At 44.7% G+C, this 22,976-nt stretch overlaps 1 protein-coding gene across 1 annotated transcript in view; it reads left to right on the top strand.

The window, feature by feature from the left end:
• The first annotated feature begins 10,127 nt into the window (after positions 1-10,127).
• Positions 10,128-22,976, top strand: part of DMBT1 (deleted in malignant brain tumors 1) — a 72,369-nt gene continuing 59,520 nt past the window's right edge. The window contains exons 1-2 of the mRNA XM_064595547.1: positions 10,128-10,151; positions 15,963-16,091. Of these exons, the coding sequence (XP_064451617.1) occupies positions 10,128-10,151; positions 15,963-16,091 (153 nt within the window). The remainder of the gene's footprint in view (positions 10,152-15,962; positions 16,092-22,976) is intronic.

Below are 22,976 nucleotides of genomic sequence, written 5' to 3' on the forward strand. Positions count from 1 at the left end.
AGTGGTTCAGTGCATCAAAGGTCTGGATGAACCTAAGCTAATATTCAGGTATGTTCTGGTCCATCTGGAGGGAACTGGGTGCTCCCTCTTTCAAGGCCTCGTGCAGCAATGAGGATGCACTTGGATGCATTTGCTGTCAGTGGCGCCTTATTCCCCTGGACTCCTACTACCTTTCCAGTCGGTTCTAACCCTGCAGTTGTTTTTACAGATGCTTGGTGAAAATCCCACCATCTAGGACTGGTGCAGTCGATTTTTAGACTCAAGGACAAGTCTGATTTGGGGTGCATTTAGTCATGTTTGGTTTAGCCAGCACGTTTAGTCTTTCTAAATTGTTGTGCATCCTGGTGGTATCTTTGGTTTCTGTTCATCCTTCTCTCTGTTTTTCCCAGTCATGGGGAAAGGTATTGTAGGGGACGAGGATGAGGGACCATCTTATGGTTCAGGATGCCCTCTGGGTAGACACTGACCAATCATCAGCCCCTTTGGATCGCAAGACTTCTCCTGAAATAACTAAACTTCAGTCTCTTCATGTAGCAAAACGACCACCAAATATTATCCTTCTGAAACAACTAGAACACAAATAATTATGAAGTGAACCACACTGGCTGTGGCTCAAGTTCACCCGTGCTCTGGCTGGAAGTGGCCTACCTAAGAGTCTCCCATGTCTCTTCCGTAGCAGGGGCCGCATGTCTGGGAATTGGGAGCGCTGTCACGACCACAAGCATTTAGAGGTGCCCAGAATAGTTCTTTATGCAGAGACTTCCAAGAAAGGACAATGACAGGCTCCATTATCTTAATGAGAGTTTCTTTTGGATACCATCCAGTTTCCTTGTTCTTATTCTCTGCTCTCTAAACGATTGGCATATAATTTGGTCTTTCAAGCAGACTAATTCTGGAGCCAAAGTATACTCCTATTGTAAATGAATGAATTGGCTCCCTGGCTTACCAATTAGTGTCTGGTGAGTATAATTAGTGTAACTAGATTTCCTAGAACCTGATCGCCCTGGGGTGAATTGAACTTGAAAAGGCTAACACTCTATGATGCTGCCATCCTATGTGAGGGTGCCCCCACCGTCCCCCAGACTCCTTCCCCCTGATTGCTTCATTTCGTCATTGGACCTTCACCCTCGGGGGCTCCCTGCTCAGTTATAATAACCTCCTTGGAGAGGCAGTGCACTGAGCTTCACTAACCTTCTGTGCCTCTATGGGAAAGAATTGTAAATAACTCTTTCGAGAATGGTGATGGTTGGTGAAGGAGAAATGGCTCCCAGGTGTCTGAGGGTAGGGAGAGAAAGGGGAAAGCAGGCAGCAGAGAGAGATTGGGAGCCACAGTTCTGATTTCCTTTTATTTTTCCATTTTGTTGTGAGCCAACTCTGGACTGCAGCTGCTGATGTGGCTTCCACTTGTGTTGGTCTAGAGCTAGTGTTGTCCTTAAAAATACTCTCCCTTCACTCCTTTGGGGACCTAGCAATCTTTCATAAGGCATAGGTCAAAAAATTCAGCGCCTGTTCTGAAGACCTCAGAGACTATTTTCTTTCTCTACCCGTTCCTTTGAATGTTTCTGAATATCAAGATGTCCTTTGGTGGACGGCACTCAAACCCAAGGCCCACCACTGGATTGGAAATACAGTCTCTTAGAGGTGGGATGGGGAAGGTGTTGGGGTTTAGTGGAAAAATACCAGGGGTTGGAGTCAGACTTTTGGTTCCAACTCTGGCTCTGTCACTTTCTAACTGTGTGATTTTTAGTAAGTTACTTACCCTCTCTGAGCCTCAGATTCCTCCAAAGCGGTTACTGAGCTAATGTGATATTTGGGGTACCTCATCCAAAGTAGTTCTTGCCACTGATACTCTATTCTATCACCTTGATCACTTCCTTCATAATTCTTCCCACAATCTGAAATGCTTCTCTTTACTTGTTTATTTCTTGTCTGTTCTCTGTGTTGCCCTAGTTTATAAAGCCAGTGAGGGCAGGTATCATGTCTACCTGGCTTTGGACTTTAGCCCCATTACCTAGAGCAGTGCCTGGCACATCATAGGTACTTAGGACATATTTGCTGAATGAAGAGATGAATAAATAGCATAATCTTTAACATGTGGTCAGTACCCAGTTAATGTAGAACTCACTCTGTGTGAACAGTCCTGGTCTCCTTCTTCCAGATGTCCTCACACCCATTCAGCCACTTCAGTCTGCAAATATCTCTTGGGCACCTACTATATGCTAAGCATTGTTCTAGATTCTGGGGATACAGCAGTGAACAAAACAGACACAAATCCCTGCCTTGTAGAGCTTGTATTGTAGTGGGAACAGACAGGCAAAAGACTAAAGACAAAAACTATAAGGAGGCCAGCTGGGAGGAGCACTGTGGAGTGTGGTAAGCCAGGAAGGGGTTAGGGAGTGCTAAAGATGGGTGGTTAAGAAAGTCTGCTAGGAGGAGACATATATCAGAAAGAATCTGAAGGAGGGAAGGGAATGAACTCAGAGATTTCTGGGGACAAATTCTTGCAGACAGAGGAGACTGCAGATGCAAAGGCCCTGAGGCTGGACTATCACTGGAGTGAGCTGGCTCTGTGGGGCCTGTAAACCATGCCAGGGCTTTCAGCATTATCCTGAGACAGATGGGAGGAACATGATCAGACTTCTACATTTCAAAGGTCATTAGAGAGTTTATTTCTGGAAGATTCTGCAGTTGGATTATATCCAAGCTGTATCAATCCTCCTACTCTCCAGCCTTCTGATGGGAGGCAGTCTCTGCTGGGAGCTGTCCTGGACACTGGCTTGGCTCTGTGTCATGCCCCCCTCTCTGGATCTCAGTGTCCCCACCTCGAAGCTACATGTTGGTGACCCTGGAAAGCAGGAGCGGGGGCTGCTCCTGAGACCCAAAGCCTGTCGAGCCCCTGCTCTGCTTGAGGCACTGTGATTTCAGAAGAGCAGCAGGGATGGTAAGACAGCTTGGTCTTCAGATCATGGCGGGGCTGCATGGGGCAGGGGTCCCTTGCAGCCCGGTTGGGAAGACGGGCTCTCTGAGAGCAAAGCTGAGTGGCACTGTAAGCATCATAGACACAGTGCCCGAAGGGTTGTTACAATGGTAACAATGGCTAGCAGTCCTGGTGTGCTACTCAGCAGCGGTAAAATCAGATTTCAGAGGTCAACCTGACACCTGCAGGGGAGCCACGATCACACAGACTTCTGGGACCCAGTGACCAGAAGCACAAAGCGGTGCCTGAAGGCGTGGCAGTATACCCCTTCCCACGCAGGCTCCTGGGCCTCCCTCTGGCACTCTCAGCTCAGTGGCCCTGGTCGGTCCCAGGTCACAGGGCTCCTGGGCTCAGAGATCAGAGACCCCATGGAAAGTGGACTGCCTCCAGCCCCCTAGGTGGCCGGCCGGGCACTTGTCTGTGGGTAGAGCCAATCTCTGGGAAAAGGGGGCTAGGCCACCTAAGTTGAGGGCAGTTGCCTGCTCTGGGGAGTCTGCCTGGGACCCCAGCTCAGCACTGGGGCAGTGCCTCTGGCAATCCCCGGAGCCTCGCTGGGCCTCCAGTTGCCCATCCTGTAAGAGGAGCGGTAGGACTCCTTCAAGGAATTCCCACAGGCTGCCCTATAGGAGAAAATGGGGGAGGCAGTGAGAGGGTGGTGAGGACAGAAAGGAGGAAAAGCTGGCTGAACCAGCAGGGGGCTCCTCCTACCATAATCTGTAGGGCTCTACTGCCCTGTTTTATCTTCGGGGGTTTCCCATGAATTTCAATTTAGGAAAGGTTTCTGCTGCTGGAAAAGTGAAAGCCGTATGCAAACCTATAGGGTTCCAGTGTGGGCCATGCCTCCGGGATTGGGGTGGGGAGCTTAGTTCTACCACCAGAGTGGGCAAGCAGGCGGCCATCAGGATCATATTAGCCTGGGGAAGGTCCTCCACACGTGGGGCCCGGGTGCTGAGCCTCAGAGCTCTGATGAGCTTCTCCATCCCGTTGCTCTCACTGGCAGCTCTGTAGTTCTGGTCTTCCACCCAGCCATGCCGCTGACGCAGGTGCTTCTGAGGCAGGGCGCGGGGGGCAGGGGGCAGGCGGGCCCTCGGAAAGGGAGCAGATGCTGCTGGAGGGGTGGGTCCTCCACAGAGCCTTCTCTCCACACAGGAAGACCTCTCTGAATAGGGTCTGATCACCCACAAAGGGCCTTGGGACCAGGTGAGGAAGAACTTCCATGATGGCGGCAGGTGACCTCAGCCGCATTGTGTTCTTCCTGCTCGTTCGGGACGTCCACCTTCCTTCTGCTCCACTGACATCACCCATTTTCCCACCTGGGACGCAGCCTCAAGTGGCTTCGAAATAACAGGCAGGTTCCCTCCACTTCTCTCTCCCTGGAGTCTTTTGAACAAAAAGTTCACAAGCCCTTGTGGTCTTAGGCTCTTTACTGCTGACCAAAGAGGAGGAAGAACGGGGTCACCGAAATAACAAAAATGGGGGAGATGTGCTGTTGGGAAAATCATACCAAGTTCCCAAGAAGATGTTCCTGGTTTGAGCTGAGCTATCGATGGGGTTTGCTCCCCAGTCTCCTGGCAGGACACCCTCCTGCTTCCCTTCTCACACGGTCCAGAGAGTCATGCCTGTTCCCCACCCGGTCTTCCCACTGCTGGTCGCCGGATGACCCCTGTTTATACATCAAGACTATGTTTAGGTGTCCCCCTCTCTGAGAAACTGCTTCTGCCATCTGATTCATGTTCCCAATGCAACTTGCATGAGTACTTACTGGCCCCTGTTGTAATTGTCACCATGTGGGTCTGTCTCTAAGACCAGGCTGTGCTTCAGTAAGGGAAAGACACATTAACCCTCTTCTCCCTCACAGATATTTCATACGCCTACCACTTCTCTCTGCTGTGCTTAAGGCAGACATTACTAAGCTATCACAGCTTCCTTGTTTTGATGATCCCAGACCCAGCTTCAAGATCATTTTCAGCTCAGCCCACCAGGAACCAAACTACCATAACCTCCAGCAGAGGAATCCGATGTGCTGTCTGGTCTTAGCTACCCTAGCAGATGTGTATTCTTGCTCTCTTGTCACCTGATACCTACCTGTTGTTGGACTGACAGCTGGAGAATGAAAAACAATGAGGCTATCTTCCAGAAATGTGCCTGTTTTCATCAAGGGGAGAAGTGGAACTTGGGAACAACAGATAGAGCTTCAGGATTAAAATTGAAATCCCCAGGTTGAATGTATCTTTCATCTGGATGAAGCCAAGTGCAGACGCCCAGCGCTTAAATCCTGATTGGCACAGGTTCCTGGTATCCTTCCAGAATGAAGCACCAGGAGAGGATAGGTTAGCAGCTCATGGCAAGAAAGCCAAGGTATCGTCTGATAGTGTGTCAGCGGAGAGGCAGGACACTGCTCCTCCAGGTCAGGATAACAGAGGCAAATCCTGCAAAGCCATACGCTTCTACCCAGGGTTACTAACCCCCGAGAGCATTTTGATAAAAATAAACGACAGGTAACATTCTTGGAGATGGTAGGGGGTTTACCAGAGCCTGGTGATAAAGGGCAAAGTGATACCTACATAACAAACCCAAGGAGAGGTCAAGGTTTGTGGGTTTGCCAAGCTTCAAGAGTTATACAACGTGAATGCCAAGGACCAAGAAATCAAACCTGTGAAATGGTTGGAGGTGGTTAAGTTTGAGGTCACATGTTTCTCAGCTCCTGTGCTACGGGATTAGTGTGAGATCCAGAAGATGGTGGAAGTTAATTTGAGCCCACAGACTCTATGGACTCACCCCTCATGCCTTCTACTCTCCAATCATGTTGTTTCTCCAAGGCAAGGGGCCAATAAGAGGATGCACTGCCAGGACAAATCATCCCAAAGAGATGCTTTTCCCCTTGGCACCATGTCCTGTGTTTGCCCAGCAACCCACATCCTGCTCAGCCCTGAATCTTCTGACTTCCCACAAATTAATTCAAATTCTCCAAGATTAAAATTGAGCCTATATCCAGAGAGCACCTGAGAGTCTTTGAGTTTCACCTAAAAGGAAGTGGGGAACTGTATCACTGTCCGTGTGTTTGCCGCTGGAGAATTGCCAGATCATTCATGCAGCAATCAATCTAACACACCTAAGTTGTTCCCACTGATTAGCCATCGACTGTTAGCTAAAGTCCTCACTTCCTTTACACTGATTTATGGCAGCAATAGAAATATACCACCCCGGAGGACACACCTCCTTTCAGCTGGGAACCTATAAATGTCAAGGTATTTTTATTCTAATTGAGAAGGACCCAGCAAAATGGGGATCTCCATAGTCATCCTTAAAATATGTCTTTTACTGGATCCAGTTCTAACTGCAGGTATATATCTAATTATTATATTCATTAATTTCACTCTTGCAAATCCTAGTCATGGCAAATTATATCTACTTATTCCCTGGTGCTGGACTTCCATCTCAAGGGGAGTTTTGTATCAAGGAGGAGGAAATTCTTTGCTCATAACTGTCATTGCAAGTGTTGAGAAAGAATGGCTTTTTGTTTGTTTGTTTGTTTTGTTTCTGGCTGAGAAATACAATGTTTGTAGTTAGAAAAAGTCAATCATTATGTCAATGTTTTCAGTGAGTAGCTCAACTAAGGAAATGATTGATTGGCCTTAGAAAAATTCCTGAAGTTAAGGAAAAGTGCATGTGTACTATTAAGAGGCTCTAAAACTTTGACATCATTGGTTAAGGACATGGTTTGTGTCCTCTAAAAGTGGGCAGTAAGATCGCCCCTGAAAACGCTCATTAAGTGACTTCTTTCTGCAGGTGTATCTGGCTTGATAATATTTACCAAGCAAACTCAGGTCAAGGAGCTGAGCACAGACAAGATCATTAAGACTCCAAGTTTGAGCCTGTCACTCTGCCTTAGATAAATGATTTGAAGCTCGATAACTCACGGGAGTTCCTTGGTGTTCTTAGAGTGTGAAGTGATCAAATGTATACAAAAGAGCCATTGGCAAGTCAGTGTGGCCGTGGAATCTCAGCGTCGATGTATAGGGATACTACGTGAGCTGGCTGGTTAGCCAGTCTGCCCAGGAGCTATCTGTCTCTGCCTTAGTTCCTCCCTTCTGTTCTCTCTTCGTTCCTTCCCTCTTCTCCTTCTTTCTCTCCCTCCCTCCCTTCATCCTTTTCTTCCTCCCTTCTCTTTTACCTCCCTCCTGCTTTCTTTGGTGTCACCTTTTGCTACATTCATGAATTTCAGAAGACAGGGCAAAAGTACCCTAATTTCTAGAGAACTTCCAGAACTCTCACTCCTACCCCAAAGGCTTTGTAGGGGAAACTCCAGAGATGCAGGTTCATTTGGGAAACTGCCTTCATGAAAGCAGCACCCCATAAGGAAGCCCTCGCTGTGCTGGCAATGGAGAGCAGGGCTGCACTGTGTGATGTGGGCGGCCGGCCTGGTGACGCAGGGGGGCCAACTGACAGAGGATGCCCACCTTCTTTTCTTGTCGGGAGGACATCAGTCTGGGGGCTGGAAATCGTGTCTTGAAAATGGGGGCAGTGTTGTTAACGCTAGCTTTCATCTCTAGAACATGAATCGCTGGACTTGCCCTGGCTCTGAGAGGTGACGTGGGATTTAAGTCAGCCCCTGAGGGACAGGATGTGAGTTGCCCTGTTCTTATTTACAGAGGGGCTTAAGGCAGCAGTGTGCTTGGATTGAGGGAACTCGTGGTTTTTCCATGACTTTCTGGGCACGTGCGCGCACGCACGCACACACACACACGCATGCGTGCCTATGCTTGCAGCTTAGAGGTGGGAATTGACCTCTGCAAAGTGCTTCCTCTGTACAGAGTGCTCTGCTGGACAGTGTGCCCATGTTCTCTTGTCTAAATCTGCTAACCACCCCAGAGTTAGGTGTCACCATTCCCACATGGGAGATGAGGCAACAGCCTCAGGAAGGGTACGTGGTTTGTCCCAGGTCAACAGCAGGTGAGCAGCTGGGCCAGGATTCGAATCTAGAGGGGGTCCCCCCCCCCACTCAGGCAGCAGTTTTGGCCCCATGACCCTTGCTGCTCCTTGCAGAGAGCCGAGGAGATGACCCTCGGCATTTGGCTCAGCGCTGGAGCCCCGTGGTGGAGCTGGGTGCCAGAAGGGCCATGGCAAGTGGCCTCAGCTCTGGTCCTTGTGCCCCCAGGTTTGTGCTGGGCTAGAGGGGCCGTGAAGCCCCTGCCTCTCCTAGCCACGTCTTTGGTGCTGCCATTTACCAGCTCTGGGGCCTCTGCAAGCCTCCGTTTACTCATCTGCAATCTGGGACTGTATTCCAACCTCCCTGGGTGGGGTGTGGACATGAGGTCAGCAAGCAGGGTCAGAGAGAGGGCGCCTGGGAGCCCCTCACTGTTACTGCTCCAGGTCTTAACGTTGTATCCAAACCTCACTTCCTAAGTGCAAGGTGGTGTCTTGGATCGGCTGGTGGAACAGAAAAGAGGAAAAGCTGATCAAATGCATGGAGAGGCTGGAGTTCAGTGAGTGGGGAATGTGCAGTGTTGGTCTCGCTGCCATGACAAAAGCACCACGGTAACGCTAGATAACCTCGGGGGGATGGGGGCAGCGTGCATGGGGTCTCCCTCTCTGTATTAGCTCTGCAGCTTGTCTCCCACTGCGAAGTTATCCCAAGAAAATTTTAAGACCACTTCCTTGGGTCCCATTTCTTGAAGGCCAGTGTTCTGCAAAATGAGGAAGCAATAATTGCTCACAAATGAATTCCTAACAGATTGTTCCACCTTGTACGTACCCTTTCCACAGCTTAGCAGGGGTTTTGGCAATGATTAATGCCTTAAATAAGGAGAAAACCGAATGAAGGGACGTTCAGACGTTGTGAGGGTGTGTTTCATGTGGGTGACATTTCGGGGGGGCACTTCCGAATCACTTAAATAACAGGCCACGAGGATTACCCTCCTGAGCAGTTCTCCTTTCTTCGGCACACATTTATGGTGCAAACTCACCAGTGGGCATCATGTGACTCAGCCTGAGCTCAGTCTGCTGAATGTTCTGGAATGAGGAGAAAGTCCATGGCGGTGTGTCGGCCTGAGTCCAGGTGGGGTGGCCTGGCATCCAGGACCCTGCAGTCCCGCTCAGTTGTCTTCTCCAGCCCCACATTCTCCACCCCTTCCTGGGCATCACCCATCTATGTTGCTATTCCCCACACGGTCCACGCTATTTTCTACCCCGTGATTTTATTTGTTCTGCAGGATACCTTGCAGCTCACCGTCTCATACAAAGCAGCCTGTACTTCCTATCTCCCACACTCCGGTAATGCTGCCTCTTTGCCATGTTGACTTCACTCATGCTGTTCCATTTACCTGGAACAGTCTTCTTCCCCTTCTCCCTTGCCTTCACCTGGCTAAATCTAGCTGCTATTTTTAAATACACGGACGCCGTCCCATCCAGGAATCTCTCCCTCCCTGACATATACTCTCAACACACACACACACACACACACACACACACACACACACCCTCCGACACACACAAAAACACAGACACATATATAGATACATACACTACACACATGGACTGTGTCATCTTATGGTTATCACTCTTATTCTCCCATGGCATCTTAACTCCTGCACCAAATTATCTGTGGATTTTTCTAGGGATCCTGCTATGCTGGGAGTACATGGAGGGCAAGGACCATGTCTTGCTCATTTAGTACCCCGCACAACACCTTGCATTGCTAAGAGCCTACAGAGTGCCTGGCTCATGCTGAACATAAGGGGACAGCCTGGATGCCCCGGTGCGGGGCCAGCTAGGCTCGAGACAGCGTGTGCCCATAAGCCATCTCCAAACATGCTCCCGTGCCAGGTCCCGAGCAGGATTTCTGTTTCCTTATATCTAGTTTATAGGGAGCTACATGCTATGTCAGGAATATTATTACCCACATTACCGTGTATTATTACTTCAAAATGTTTTGCTTTTTTTACACATTGCAATGGAATCCCATCATTTTAATTTGAATTGGGGGAGGCACCCAGCGGAGTTGTGTGGCATGCTTGCTCTGGGCTCTGGGCGCTTGACTTCAGACATGAGTTTCCCTGCTTGGTAGCTGTGTGAATTTTGACAAGTTGTTTTACCTTCTAAGTCTTGCATTTTTAGCTATAAAATAGGTGTGCATAACACTTCTACCATAATGGATTTTGTGAAGGTGAAATGGGTACTATGTGTCCAGCACTTAGCTCAATGCCAGGAATGTGGAACTTGCTCAAAAATATTAGCGCTTCCTCTCCTCCTTCTTACCTTTGCCCTTCTTCCTTCCCTGCGTCTCTCTACCATTAGCTTCATTATCTTCCTTTGTCTTTCCAATTCCTTCTGCACCTAAAAAACTGCCTCCCACATAACTTGCCACCCCATCTCCACCTTCAGCTTCAAATCACAGCTCCTAATGCACGGTTAGTGCAGAAAATGTAGGAACTAGAGAAAAATGAGAGAAGAAGTAAAAACACCCCAAATCTACCACCCAAGATGGCTAATGTTAAAATATGTATTTCTTTCAAGTTACATGTAAGTGATATAATTTAACATACAGTTTTTCTATAATTTATCTTTATATTCTGAACATTTTAACATGCCCCTCACAGGTTTTGGACATTGAGGTTATTTTAGATTTTCTTCTTTTTTAAAAATTTCAGCTTTAGGGGTGCCTGGGTGGCTCAGTCGGCTGGGCATCTGCCTTTGGCTCAGGTCGTGATCTCCAGGTCCTGGGATCGAGCCCTGTGTCAGGCTTCCAGCTCGGCGGGGAGCCTGCTTCTTCCTCCCCTTCTGCCTCTCCCCCTGCTTGTGTTCTCTTTCTCTCTCTCTCAAATGAATAAATAAAATCTAAAATTTCAGCTTAATGAGGTATAATTATCAATAAAATTATAGAATATTTGAAGTGTACCCGTGGTGATTAGATAGAAGTATCCATTGTAAAGAGGTTACCCATCGAGTTAACACATGCATTACCCCACATATTTATCTCTCTCCATTTTATTTTCTTTTTTTTTGGTGAGAACATTTAAGTTCTACTCCCTTAGCAAATTTCAGTTGTTGAATACAGTGTGATCAACTATCGCCATGTTTTACATTAGATTTTCAGACCTTACTCATAGCAGAAAGTTTGTACCCTTTTACCAACCTCTCGCTTTTTCCTGCACCCCTTTCAAGTTCTTTGTGTAATGGGTAGTACTGTGAATGCCCATACATCTTTGTCTACATTGTAGAAATTATGATTATTTCCTTTGGCTATATTCTTTTTTTAAAAAAGATTTTATTTATTTATTTATTTGAGAGAGAGAGCATGAGCGGTGGGGGTGGGGGGATGGGGAGAGGCAGAGGGAGAGGGAAAAGCAGGCTGAGCGGGGAGCCTGAGGCAGGGCTCAATCCCAGAACCCCGGGGATCCTGTCCTGAATTGAAGGCAGACACTTAACCAACTGAGCGACCCAGGCTCTCCTCCTTTGGCTATATTCTTAGAAGTGGAATTACTGAGTCAAACAGTTGATTACTTTTAAGGCTTCTAAAACATATTGATAAATAATTTTTCCAGAAGTGTACCAATTCTTTCCCCTATCAGTAAAAAACAAAAGTGGCAATTTTCTACACTTTGACCAGATCTGAATATTATGGCTCAAAAATCTTGGCTGAATTGCTGTGTGAGAAATAGTATACAGATATTTAAGTTTGCATTTCTTCGCTTACAGCCAAGGTGAGCATTTTTAAGCCATTTATATTCTCTTTCTTTGAATTGTCTTTATATTAAAAAATATTGTCCAATATTTTTTGAAGGTTCGTGTCTTCCTCATTGATTTATATAAACTCTCTATATAATTTGGTCATGAATACTTTGTCCACCATATTAATGACAGATATTTTCCCAGTTTGTTATTTGCCTTTAATTTTGGATTTTGATTTTTTTCCTGAACAAATACTTTATATTTTTATGTAATTAAATTTATTGCTGTTTTCCTTTGTAATTTCCTACTGATTTTAAATTTAGAAATTTCTTACAGAAATCAGATAAACATTTAACTAGTTTCTTATTTTTGTGTGTTTAAATATCTAGTTCTTTAGTTCTGAAAATTATTTGGTGTGAAGTCAATTTCTAAAATAATTTTTTTCTCTCTCTATATATATATTTTAGAGAGAGAGAGATGCAAGTGGGGGCAGGAAGGGGCAGAGGGAGAGGGAGAGAGAGAATCTTAAGCAGGCTCCATGCCCAGCAAGGAGCCCAATGCATGCCTCATCTCACAACCTTGAGATCAAGTCAAGACTCGGATGCTTGATATGAACCACCCAGGTGCCCCTTTTCTCTATATTTTAATTCATATTGCTTTATTTTGAATATTTTGGAGCTAATGATAATTTTTTTGAATGCCATGAGAAGACACTGTCTTAAACACTTGATGTATTTTTTCCTGGTTTTGTCTTCACAATAACCTTATGAAGCAGTTCCTGTAATCACCCTTTTACAGATAAGGAGACGGAGGCCAAGTGAGGTTAATGACTTGCTCGGGTTTAGAGGACGAATGAACAGCAGAGCTAGAATTTGAACCCGTGGCCCCATCTCCCAAGTTCCAGGGTGTATAAGTCCTGCTCCCACCAACCCCAATTTGCCCTTTCAGAATCTATTCCTTTTCAAGAACTTATTTTTAGCCTGTTAATTTTTCCTAAAGAACTTCAGAACCCCTTTTTTAAAGAACCACTCAATCAAAGAAAAACCTTCAGACGGGAATTATAGTGAACCTGTGAATTGGTTTATAATGACTGACATTTCTGTGTTCAGTCCTTCCATTCAGAAACCTGGTTCATCTCTCTGTTCCTCTGCAGGAGATGGCCATGGAGCTTTGCATGGTGTTTGTTTTTTTATTCTTTTTATTTTTTTAAAGTCGGCTACACGCCCAACGTGGGGCTTGAACTCACAACCCTGCGATCAAGAGTCGGATGCTCTACCAACTGAGCCAGCCAGGCGCCCCTGTACTTTTATTCTTATAAGACCGTTTTGAAGGAGCACTTTATTCATAGTGTCCTTACTTCCTCAGAGCCCATTGTAAGCCCCGTCTTCCCCCCCTGCCTGGCTCACATCTGCCTGTAGTTCCCGGAATAGAGCCAGGGAACCACATAGGATCTCCGCTAGACCCCTGGACACCCCTCAACTGAAGCCCTTAGTTCCCTGCCCTCCCCCAGCTGGTTACCTGGTCGTGTCACCTGCTAGAGCCAACTTTCGAAGGGACGAAGGATGGTGGAGGCATCGTGCAGTGTCAGAACTCCCCCTGGCTGAGATGTCCAGCATCCCGTAGGGGCTCGGGTGTTGAAGGAAGTGTATCTCACCTCTCTCTTGAAATCACTGTTACATTTCCTTTACATATGCTGCAACTCAATGATTTTCAATCAGAATCAGAATCACCCGGAATGCTTTTACAACACCCCAGAGCTCCTGATTCATAAGTCTGGGGGAACCCTAAGAATCTGCAGTTTTAACATGTTCTGGGTGCTAACTGATGCTGTTGATTCATGCCCCCCTCCCCGAGAACCATTGTTTTAAAATAACTTTGTTTTTTGTTTTTTGTTTTTTTTGAGAGAGAGAGAGAGAGAGATAGTGTGGGGGAGGAGGGGCAGAGGGAGAGAGAGAGAGAGAGAGAATCCCAAGCAGACTCCACGCCCAGTGTGGAGCAGGATGTGGGGCTCGATCCCAGGACCCTGAGATCACGACCTGAGCTGAAATCAAGAGTCAGATGCTTAACCGACTGAGCCACCCAGGTGCCCCTAAAATAAATTTTTCTAAAGTGACTGGGACAGATAGTTTGTTGGTTACTCAAAAATGTTGCTTAAAATGGGGAACCACGAACATACATACACATTTTAAGTGTTCCCTGTTAACTGAAGACACATCAATACACTTGGATTCACCAATTTGTTGCTATAGGCTTTCCTCCCGGGAGGGATCTTCTGTGGTTCCGCAACGTCTTTCTTATATAAACCATAACCATTTGGCATATCTGTAATTTCTAGTTTTTGTTTCTTCAAAGGGGAGCGTGAAATGAAAGATACTTGCAAAGTGGTGTGAGCCCCAAAGTTCTGTTGTTATACATCTTTCTGGCACTCTTCGCTGTCCCACCTGCCTGGTTTCTTTTTTAGCAACTTGATTTTATTTCCAAAGCATTCAGCCTTATTTTATAGAAAACCATCTTTCTTTTTTTACCCACATTTCTTTGATTTATTTAATATTTAACTGAATCTAATGCCAAGGACAACTGTCATAAGCAAGTTCGGGGCTCATACCTGCCTCTAGTTGATCAAACAAAGAAGTTGGTTGGAATGGAAGTTGCCAGGTAAGCTAGAAAACAGCCTATCAGTGCTAGTGATCAGTAGGTTTACAGGGAGGATGGAGGGCATCATTTGACCTGGCAAGGGGGTTAAATAAAGATCAGTGAAGAGAATTTCTTGTTTACTGCCACCTACTGGATGCCTTTCCACTCGAATATTCAAGTACAGCAAATAAAAATACAATGCACCCAGTTCAACTTGATTTGTAAAAACATGTTTTGTTTTATGTGTGTGTGTGTGTGTGTAAGTGTGTCCATGCAAATATATTTGGGACATACTTATACTAAAGAAGTATTCATTGTTTATCTGAAATTCAAATAAAAAGATAATTTTTTGTATAATATGTCCCATACAATATTTGGGATATACTTATATTAAGAAATATCTTTGTTTATTTGAAATCCCAATTTAGCTGGGCATCCTGTATTTTATTTGGCAATCCTTTTGCTCCATTTTTTCGTTGACATATGTTTATGCCTTCTTTCAAGTCTAGAGGAAATATCTGCCCCTGTCTGGAATCCTCCTGCTTTTCTTCCAAAGCCAAGAATTGCTCTCCTTTTGAGATTCCCACTCCCCTGCACTCCGTGTTCCTCCCAGGGAAAGACCGGATTACTGGCTACCAAGTCTAGCTGCTGAGTCACCTCTGAGCTCCAGAGGACTGAGCTTTGCCCTCTCTGATGGATTCCTCCCTCCTCCCTGACTCTCAGTGCAGTGCCCCCGGGCAGTCAGAGATTAGTCCATACTTGCTGAGTGAAATATTTAATGAATGAGGCCCAGCTAAACCTCCAAAGTAAAGTCTGATGCAGCCCCCTCCCCTGTTTGAATTAGCAAGGAGGTCAGATCTAATGCTTGTTTTCAGAAGAGCTCTCATTTGGCCCTTTTTCTTTGTCTTTCTCAGCAAGTTCAGTGTCAGCCACCAAAGGAACCACTTTTGAGGAGACACATACACCAACTGGTAACTCTAAACTCTGGGACTGGATGGTTGTGGGACCCATCCCCACCCGCAAGGACTCAGGAGGGACTGCTGCAGAGAATCTTACTGGGTTTTAGATGTAGGACAAGGAAGGACCTCTTCTGATGGGGTCCACCTGGGCACTCAGCCCCTTCCTCGCAAGTTTCCACACTGACCAGAAGACAGGCCCTGAGTCTCCGTGTCAGCCTGTGCCCAGCCACACCTCTTTCCTAAGATCTCTGTCCCCCAGGGTATCCCCCCGGGGGCTGCAGCTACTCAGCAGGGAAGCAGAGGTAGGTGGGGACAGGATCATCTAACTAAGGCTCTCTGGATATAATCAGTTACTATTCCTCTTCTTTTCTAGGATTTTTATCACATGTTGCGAAAACAGTGGAAACCTCTACGGCCGTCGATGCTTTAAGCGGTAACTTCTTCTGCCATTTCTTGATCTTATTATAGTCCTGTGTGTGCATGAGTGTGTTTGCTTGTGCAAGAGTGCAAACCTTATGATTTGGGCCACATTGTTCAAATGTTAAATAGGTATATACTGAAACGCAGAACTGTGAAATGGTTTAGCGCAACTGCCTGAGTACAAAGTCCTGCCCCTTATCACTTATCAGTCGGTTGGTCTTGGGTCACCTTCCTGAGCCTTGGTTTTCCCACGGGTTATTTTGAGGATTAACTAGGATGATACATGGAAAGCTCTTGAATAGGATCTGAGGAAGTCACAGTTTGGTAAGGGCCCAGGACAGATTGTCCTGGATGACGTGCGTTGCTCAGGAAATGAATCCTACCTATGGCCATGGGGAAGACACCAGCGTCATATGCTGGGGGGGGCGGGGGTTGGCTCCAGGAGATAATGCGTATTACATGGCTCAGGGCAGAGTAATAATAGCCATGTCCCCTACTCTACAAACTGATTTCTCCATCAGGAAAATGGAAATTATAGTAGTACCTTGGCCAACTTATTTTACCGCTAAGTGCTTCAGTTTACTTCTCTGTAAGAGGAGGGAACCCTACCGTTATGAGTTGCCATGAGGACCAAAGGGGACAATGTGGGTGAAGCACTTAAGACAGTGAGTATTGGAAATTGTATGATCATGGTCATCACATGATTCTTATTGCTGCAATAGCTAACACCTGTTGTTATGTTGAAAACGCACCAGTCAGTCTGATACACATTTGATCTACATTTCTCATTTAATTTTCCCAATAGCCCTTACTGACCCAGGGTCAGTAAGTCTCAGTAAATGACCACATCTGTCATTTTATGGGAAAGGAAAGGCATTTTCATCTCCTATTGCCTTTGTCAACACAAAGTCACTTGACTGTTTTTTGTACCAAATTGTTGCCAATCCATGCTTTTAGTGATTTCAGTTAGTTGAGAACTGGGAAGTCAAAGCTCTCAATCTCAACTCCTCATGCCCATTCAACTCCTCATGCCCATTCCTACAAACTGGCTAGGCTAAATTTTCTCAAAGAAATAAGAAAAGTAATGGGTCCCCATTTGTACCAAATTAGGTACAAGCCTAATTTGCTTTTCTACAGTGCTGAAATGTCAATTTCTATTGTAATGAAATAAAGGCATATCTGCAGCAGTAAATACACAGAAACAAATGCACCAGTAATTAAAGAGTATTTCATTGAATTTATTCTTAAGATATAATAAGCCACTTTTTTAATCACCATGTTTCTTGGGACTAGTTTAGCATTTTGTTTTCCACATACCAGAGACTCAAGAAATCTTTATCAATTTGAATTAAGTTTCAAAGACAGATTACAGATCTGTTGATGTTGATCCACATGCTATTGTTGTATCTCTACTTTAATGTCAACCAGAAAAAAAGCAATGGTTCAAAGGTGGATTTCTTGGTGAGGATCCCTGTGGATGAAACACACATGTGTCTGATTTTTCTTTTATTCTTTCATAGCTTCCCAATCAGATCCTGTCACAACAACTGGTGAATACTTTAAAAACAATATCCTGAATTTGATTTAAAATCTATTTATTATCCTATGCAGTTATTTATATCTTAAGCATAAACACTGCCTTTAGTGAATGGTATGAAGTCTGCACAAAAACATGATTTGTGTCCTTTATATAAATACAAAGGCAGTAGAAACTTCTTTCAATTATAGAATAAATGGACCTTGTAGTTACCTTGTTATGTTCTTCTTCAATTGTATTTTGCCTTTGCCTCAAACTTCCATGTACATCAGAATCAATGAGGGTATTTTTTTGAATGCAGGTCCTTGGGATTTATCTTCCTCTCCTTCAGAGACCCTGATTTGGAGGGTCTGGGTTGAGGCCCAGGAATCTGAATTTTTATATAACTGAAAATATGGACCACACTTTGAGCAACCATGCTGCATGGCCCAGTACTGAATCAAGTTTTTTGTGTTTATAATGTAATTATGGAATCACAACTTTGCTAAGAATTTCCAAAGAAAGTGACAGAGATATGTATATATTTTTTAAGTGCTCTTTGTACTTATTTTTTCTTAACGTCTATATTTTGCTTAATGTCAAGTGAATTTAGGTTTGTAGCATTTTCCCAAATGGTTCATGGCTACATCATAAGTCTGACTTGTAGATATAAAGACTTTTCCATGAGTACATTGCTAACACTGAACTTTTGCACACCTTGCAAAATGGCCTCAATGTCCTTGCTACCTCATTTGACAAGAACCAGCCCTACCAGGACTCTCTCTGTATTGTTTCAGGGGAATGTGTTCCCTGCTTTCAGGGACTTATGGTCTAATGGCAAGATAGACAGTAATCAACTAATATATAGTTACAATTACAGCTGTGGTAAGTGCTGGAGAAAGGAGGTACATGGCGTGAAAGATGTGACCAAGATATGAGAAAGAGAGTAGCCCCACGAAAGACATAGGTGAACTGAGGTCTAGAGCTGGTGTGGGAATTAGGCAGACAGAGCAAAGAGGAGGAGTGTTTTTCTGTTCTTCACTGGCACTGCTGTCAGGAATGGAACTGATAGAGACTCACGTTGACTCTAGCTACCCTGCCCCAGCCTTCAGATACTCCCCTCCTCCATGCTTAGCTATGCTAATACTTTATCTAGCCAGGGTAGTGCCCTGATGGGAGGTTTTCTCTAGGTCCTATTTTCCAAACTGTGGCCTTGACACATTTTTCAAAGCTCTAGGGAAAAAAGAAAGACTTCTGATTAATGGAGTTTTTGAAGTGTTGCCTGCCCTTGGTGGTAGAATGTCATTTGTCTTTTGGGGCAAATGAGTGAAGAGCTACAGCTGGACCTCGTTCTTGTTTGCCTTCTAAATTCTTGTCTAAATCTAGATGGAGTTGGTGGAGGCAAATCCAGAGATGTGTCCATGAACAAACCTCTGGGAAGCTCATCATTTGGTCATATCTTGAACTGATACATTAAACAATGAGCAATCTAGCACGATCTCTGCTTTGTGGCATCCTATGCCTCTGTACCAACACCTTAGGATGGCCATTTGCTTGGCAACAGTGAGACTCCGTGAAGAGGACTCATATAGGGCTCCCATCCACAACATCCTTAACTCCACTGAGACAAATGCAGACTATATGGCAGAGAAGATGGTACCTGAAAGGATGAAATAATCTGGGTGCTTGTGACAGATATAAGATGAAAGTCCTAAAGATGAAAACCACAATAATCAAAAGCATTCTTATCCTGGAGTCGTGTTGTGTGCACAAAAACAATGTTGAATCTCAGTCAAAGCTACTGGGTGACTTCATATTGAAAACCCATTTTGGTGGGTTTATGGAAGGTCAGTTGGCACGGACCACTTTCCTTGCAAGAACCACAAGGAAAGGGTTGGTGGCAGGCAGTGACTATGACAAAAGGCAGAGCAGGATGATAGCTGAGAACACTGACAGTAGAGGAGGAGGCCGCATGTCCTTGGATGTACTTGTTCAATGTCTGTGCCTCAGTGTCCTTGTCTATAAGTGGGGATGACTGGGTTAGGGTAAAGATGAACTGAGATAGTGCATGTAAATAGTAAAACATGGTATTGTCATCAACCATGAAAATGTAATCATTTTTATTAAATGTTCGTTTAAGGTCCAGGGCACTTTCCAGAGTGCCATTGGAGTCACCACACAATCTCCTTAGGCTTCTCTTCTAGAATAACTGGAGTGGCCTACCCAGTAGATATGGCTAGTTTGATGATGCCTTGTTTGGTTTAATACTCAAGCTCTTCTTCAATTTTCTCCCCACTAAAGCAATAATGTATACAATGTGCAAAGGTACACAATAGATACTCTGGGAGACTTGGGGCAATGGCTTTAGCCCAGATGGGAGGGGACCAGCTCCCTTGGAAAGTGACCAGGTCTTTGGGGAAATATCTTGCGAGATCTTTTTGTGGCTTTTCCTTGGTTGAACCATTCTGATGTCTCAACTGTCTTGAGACATCATTCCCAAAATGACAGCTGACATCATCTACAACTATGTGGTTGATTGATGGAATTTGAAAGCCAGTTGGTCCCAATAAATTTGTGAAAAGAGTCTGTTCAAACTGTGTGGACACAGCACAACCAGAGATAACTCCAACGTTCTGTTTGGGGGTTTTATGCCTGAGTATTGTTGGGACTTTGGAGCTCAGAGCTTCTGGGTTAGATGTAGATTCTGACATCGACCACCATGTGACTAAGCAAGATACCTGGAACCAGACAATGGGAATTGTGTGGTGTCATTGGTACTGTGTTTAAATGTCCAAGTTTTGAATGAAGGACTCTCTCAGGCAAGTCTGTCAGCGTGTGCTTGAGTGTGGGAGCAGGGATAGTATGTCAGAAATGAGGTGGGGATGTTCTGGTGCACACATTTCCTAGGTTTGTGGCCTGTGTTGAAAGAATGCTCTAGCTGCCTATTTCTGTTTCAAATTGCTTCTCCATCCTCAGGACTGTGCAGCCCATGGCTTCACCTGCCTTCTTACTGGGCCATCAAGAACATAAAGCAGGGCAGCTGGAGAAGTCCATTGTGGACCCCACATTCAAGGTTGAGACAAATGGTGTAGTTCTCTGGCATCAAGGCCTCTCACTGGCCTGTTGGTTTTGCTAGAGAGATTCCAATCTCTGAACCTCTGACTGCTGTTCCTGGCAGCACTCACATTTACAAGGAATCTGAGAAGTTTATCGAATGCCTTAACTTTCTTTATACCAAGAAGTAAGAAAAACGGGATCATGAAAGCAACCACATTGGAATTTTTAATAAGAATTTAAACATAGCAGATCTCCTTTTATCAAGTAGATTTTGGTATATAAGCATTAGAAAAAATAAAAGTGAACCATCATATGTCCTTTTAGCAAAATGAGATGGTCTGAATTCTTGCTGCAAAATATCACCAGTGAAATCCTTTCCATTGAAGTCGGGTGAGAGCACTATATTTTATTTATTTTCTTAGAGAGGGTGGAGAGAAAAAGAGAGAGAGAGAGGAGGGGCAGAGGGAGAGGGAGAGAGAGAATCTTAAGCGGGCTCCATGCCCACCTTGGAGCCTGATGTGGGGCTCAGTCTCACGACCCTGAGATGATGACCTGAGCTGAAATCAAGAGTCCGATGCTTAATCAACTAAGCCACCCAGACACCCCGAGAGCACTATATTTTATTTTTGTACTTAGAATTATATTACTGACTCCTTGATTTTTGAATTTGAGGAAATTCATCTAGTATATCATCATTTGAAGGCCCAGAGTCTAAGATTTCAATTGTACAAGTAATTTCACCATTATTGTTAGCATCTAGGGGCTACAATCTATCTCTTTACATTCCTCTTCTGATTCATCTAGTTATTGTGAAACATCTTCAATGTCAATTTTCTTCTCTTTGTCATTGGTAATAGACAATGAAAACTTCTAAATTTTTAACTACATTCAGTGAAAGCTAAAAGCATCTTACAAAGACAGTGTCTCCAGTCTTTTTAAAAAATACCTTCTTGAAAGGTAATGCAGTATTTGGGGCACTGAAGAATGATGACCTATCTTACCACTTCATCTTTCTTCTAGATAATGCCACCATTCTCTCATTGTCTTATTATATAACTCTTTTTTATGATAGTTAATAATTAACAAGTAATGATGAACCAATTCCTTGAATGATGAAATAGCAAAATGTTTCAAGCTATAGGAAAAAATGAGATCACAGAGAGCCCGTAATGTATTTTGGATTTATAAAATGATCCAATGAGGGTGCCTGGGTGGCTCAATTGGTTAAGCGACTGCCTTCGGCTCAGGTCATGATCCTGGAGTCCCGGGATCGAGTCCCGCATCGGGCTCCCTGCTCGGCAGGGAGCCTGCTTCTCCCTCTGACCCTCCTCCCTCTCATGCTGTCTCTCATTCTCGCTCTCAAATAAATAAAATCTTTAAAAAAAAAAAAGATCCAATGAATCCATATAGTGACTATAAGATAGAATGACTTTTATTCTATTTTCTTTTCACAAATAAATATTCCTTTTGTTCTTTGGAAGACCTCTTAAAACATGTAAAAGTCATGAAATATCAATCCTCACAAATAGAGTAAAGCCTGCTGAAAAAAGAAACTCAAGAACTAAAATTGAGTCTGATGGACCTTGAAGGTGTCCTAAGGGTTAACTTGAAGTGGAGGGGCTTAGAGAGCTTTAGAGTGGCCTCAATGATAAAGACCCAGGGTCCTCTAGATGTTGGTTTTGTTCAAAATAGATTAAAAATTTCTCAGGGTATGGATCAGAAGGCACTATTCCAAGTGCTAACTCCACTCAAATTTCAAACTGGAGGGACCATTCAACTGGCATCCAGAATCCTTGACAGCTAGTCAGAACTGCCTTCTCTTTTCCAGCCCTTCTGAGCACAGATTACATCCTGTAACTATAAACTGTAAGCGTTATGGGGCAGGGTGAAGAAACATGTACTTTATTACATCTAAAATTATTCAACACCCCGCATCCAATCCACTTGAAATCTATTGCAAAATCCAGAACACTTTGCAAGAATGCTGGAGGCACACAGACCCAAGAGTTAGCCACAGTGCCCGCTGGCATGATCGTAAGGTGATGCTCAAGCCAATTTCTGTGACTGTAGATCATTTACAAACGGTGGAACCTCCATTCCAAGATGAATTTGGTTTCTTCCTAGGTCTGGGGAGTTCCCCGACTACAGACTATGGTAAGACCTTTTTTATTTACTTGTCTTCCTGGAGTTTTGCTTACTGGCTGGGCCAGCCAGTTGTTCTGCTGCTGTTGGCTTGTTGAGGCTGAGTACAGCCTGCCTTTTAGAAAGCAGGGATGGGAAGAAAGGGGTCAGGGGATGCTGAGACCTTAGGCATGTATCAGATGCACACTCAGCCAGTCTCATCTGTCATTCTCCTTCCTTCTTCTCTCTGCCTCTCAGTCCTTTGTTGCATGGGATTAACTTCAGCTTGGTGTCAGGAGAGATGGGTGACAAAAAGCCAGTGCCTCTTCTTACCGCTAGTGACAGTTATCTTGAAGATAGCTAACATCCCACAAGCACTTGTTATGTACCCTGGACAAAATTATTTTCATATACCAAATGAGTTAATGTATAAAAAAATCATTTAAAATACTGCTTGGTGCATAATAAGTGCTCAACTAATGTACATAATATGCGCTATTATCATGAAATCTTTCCAACATTTTGAGGTAAGTGATATTATTACCCCCAAGTTGCAGATGGGGAAACTGTGGTATAGTTAGGTCACTTGTCAACAGTTATATGTCCCAGGTCACATGGTGGC

Source organism: Mirounga angustirostris, unplaced genomic scaffold (genome assembly GCF_029215605.1).
Source record: "Mirounga angustirostris isolate CCGP_5_RB_7025 unplaced genomic scaffold, mMirAng1.0.hap1 SCAF_6, whole genome shotgun sequence".
Lineage (NCBI taxonomy): Eukaryota > Metazoa > Chordata > Mammalia > Carnivora > Phocidae > Mirounga > Mirounga angustirostris.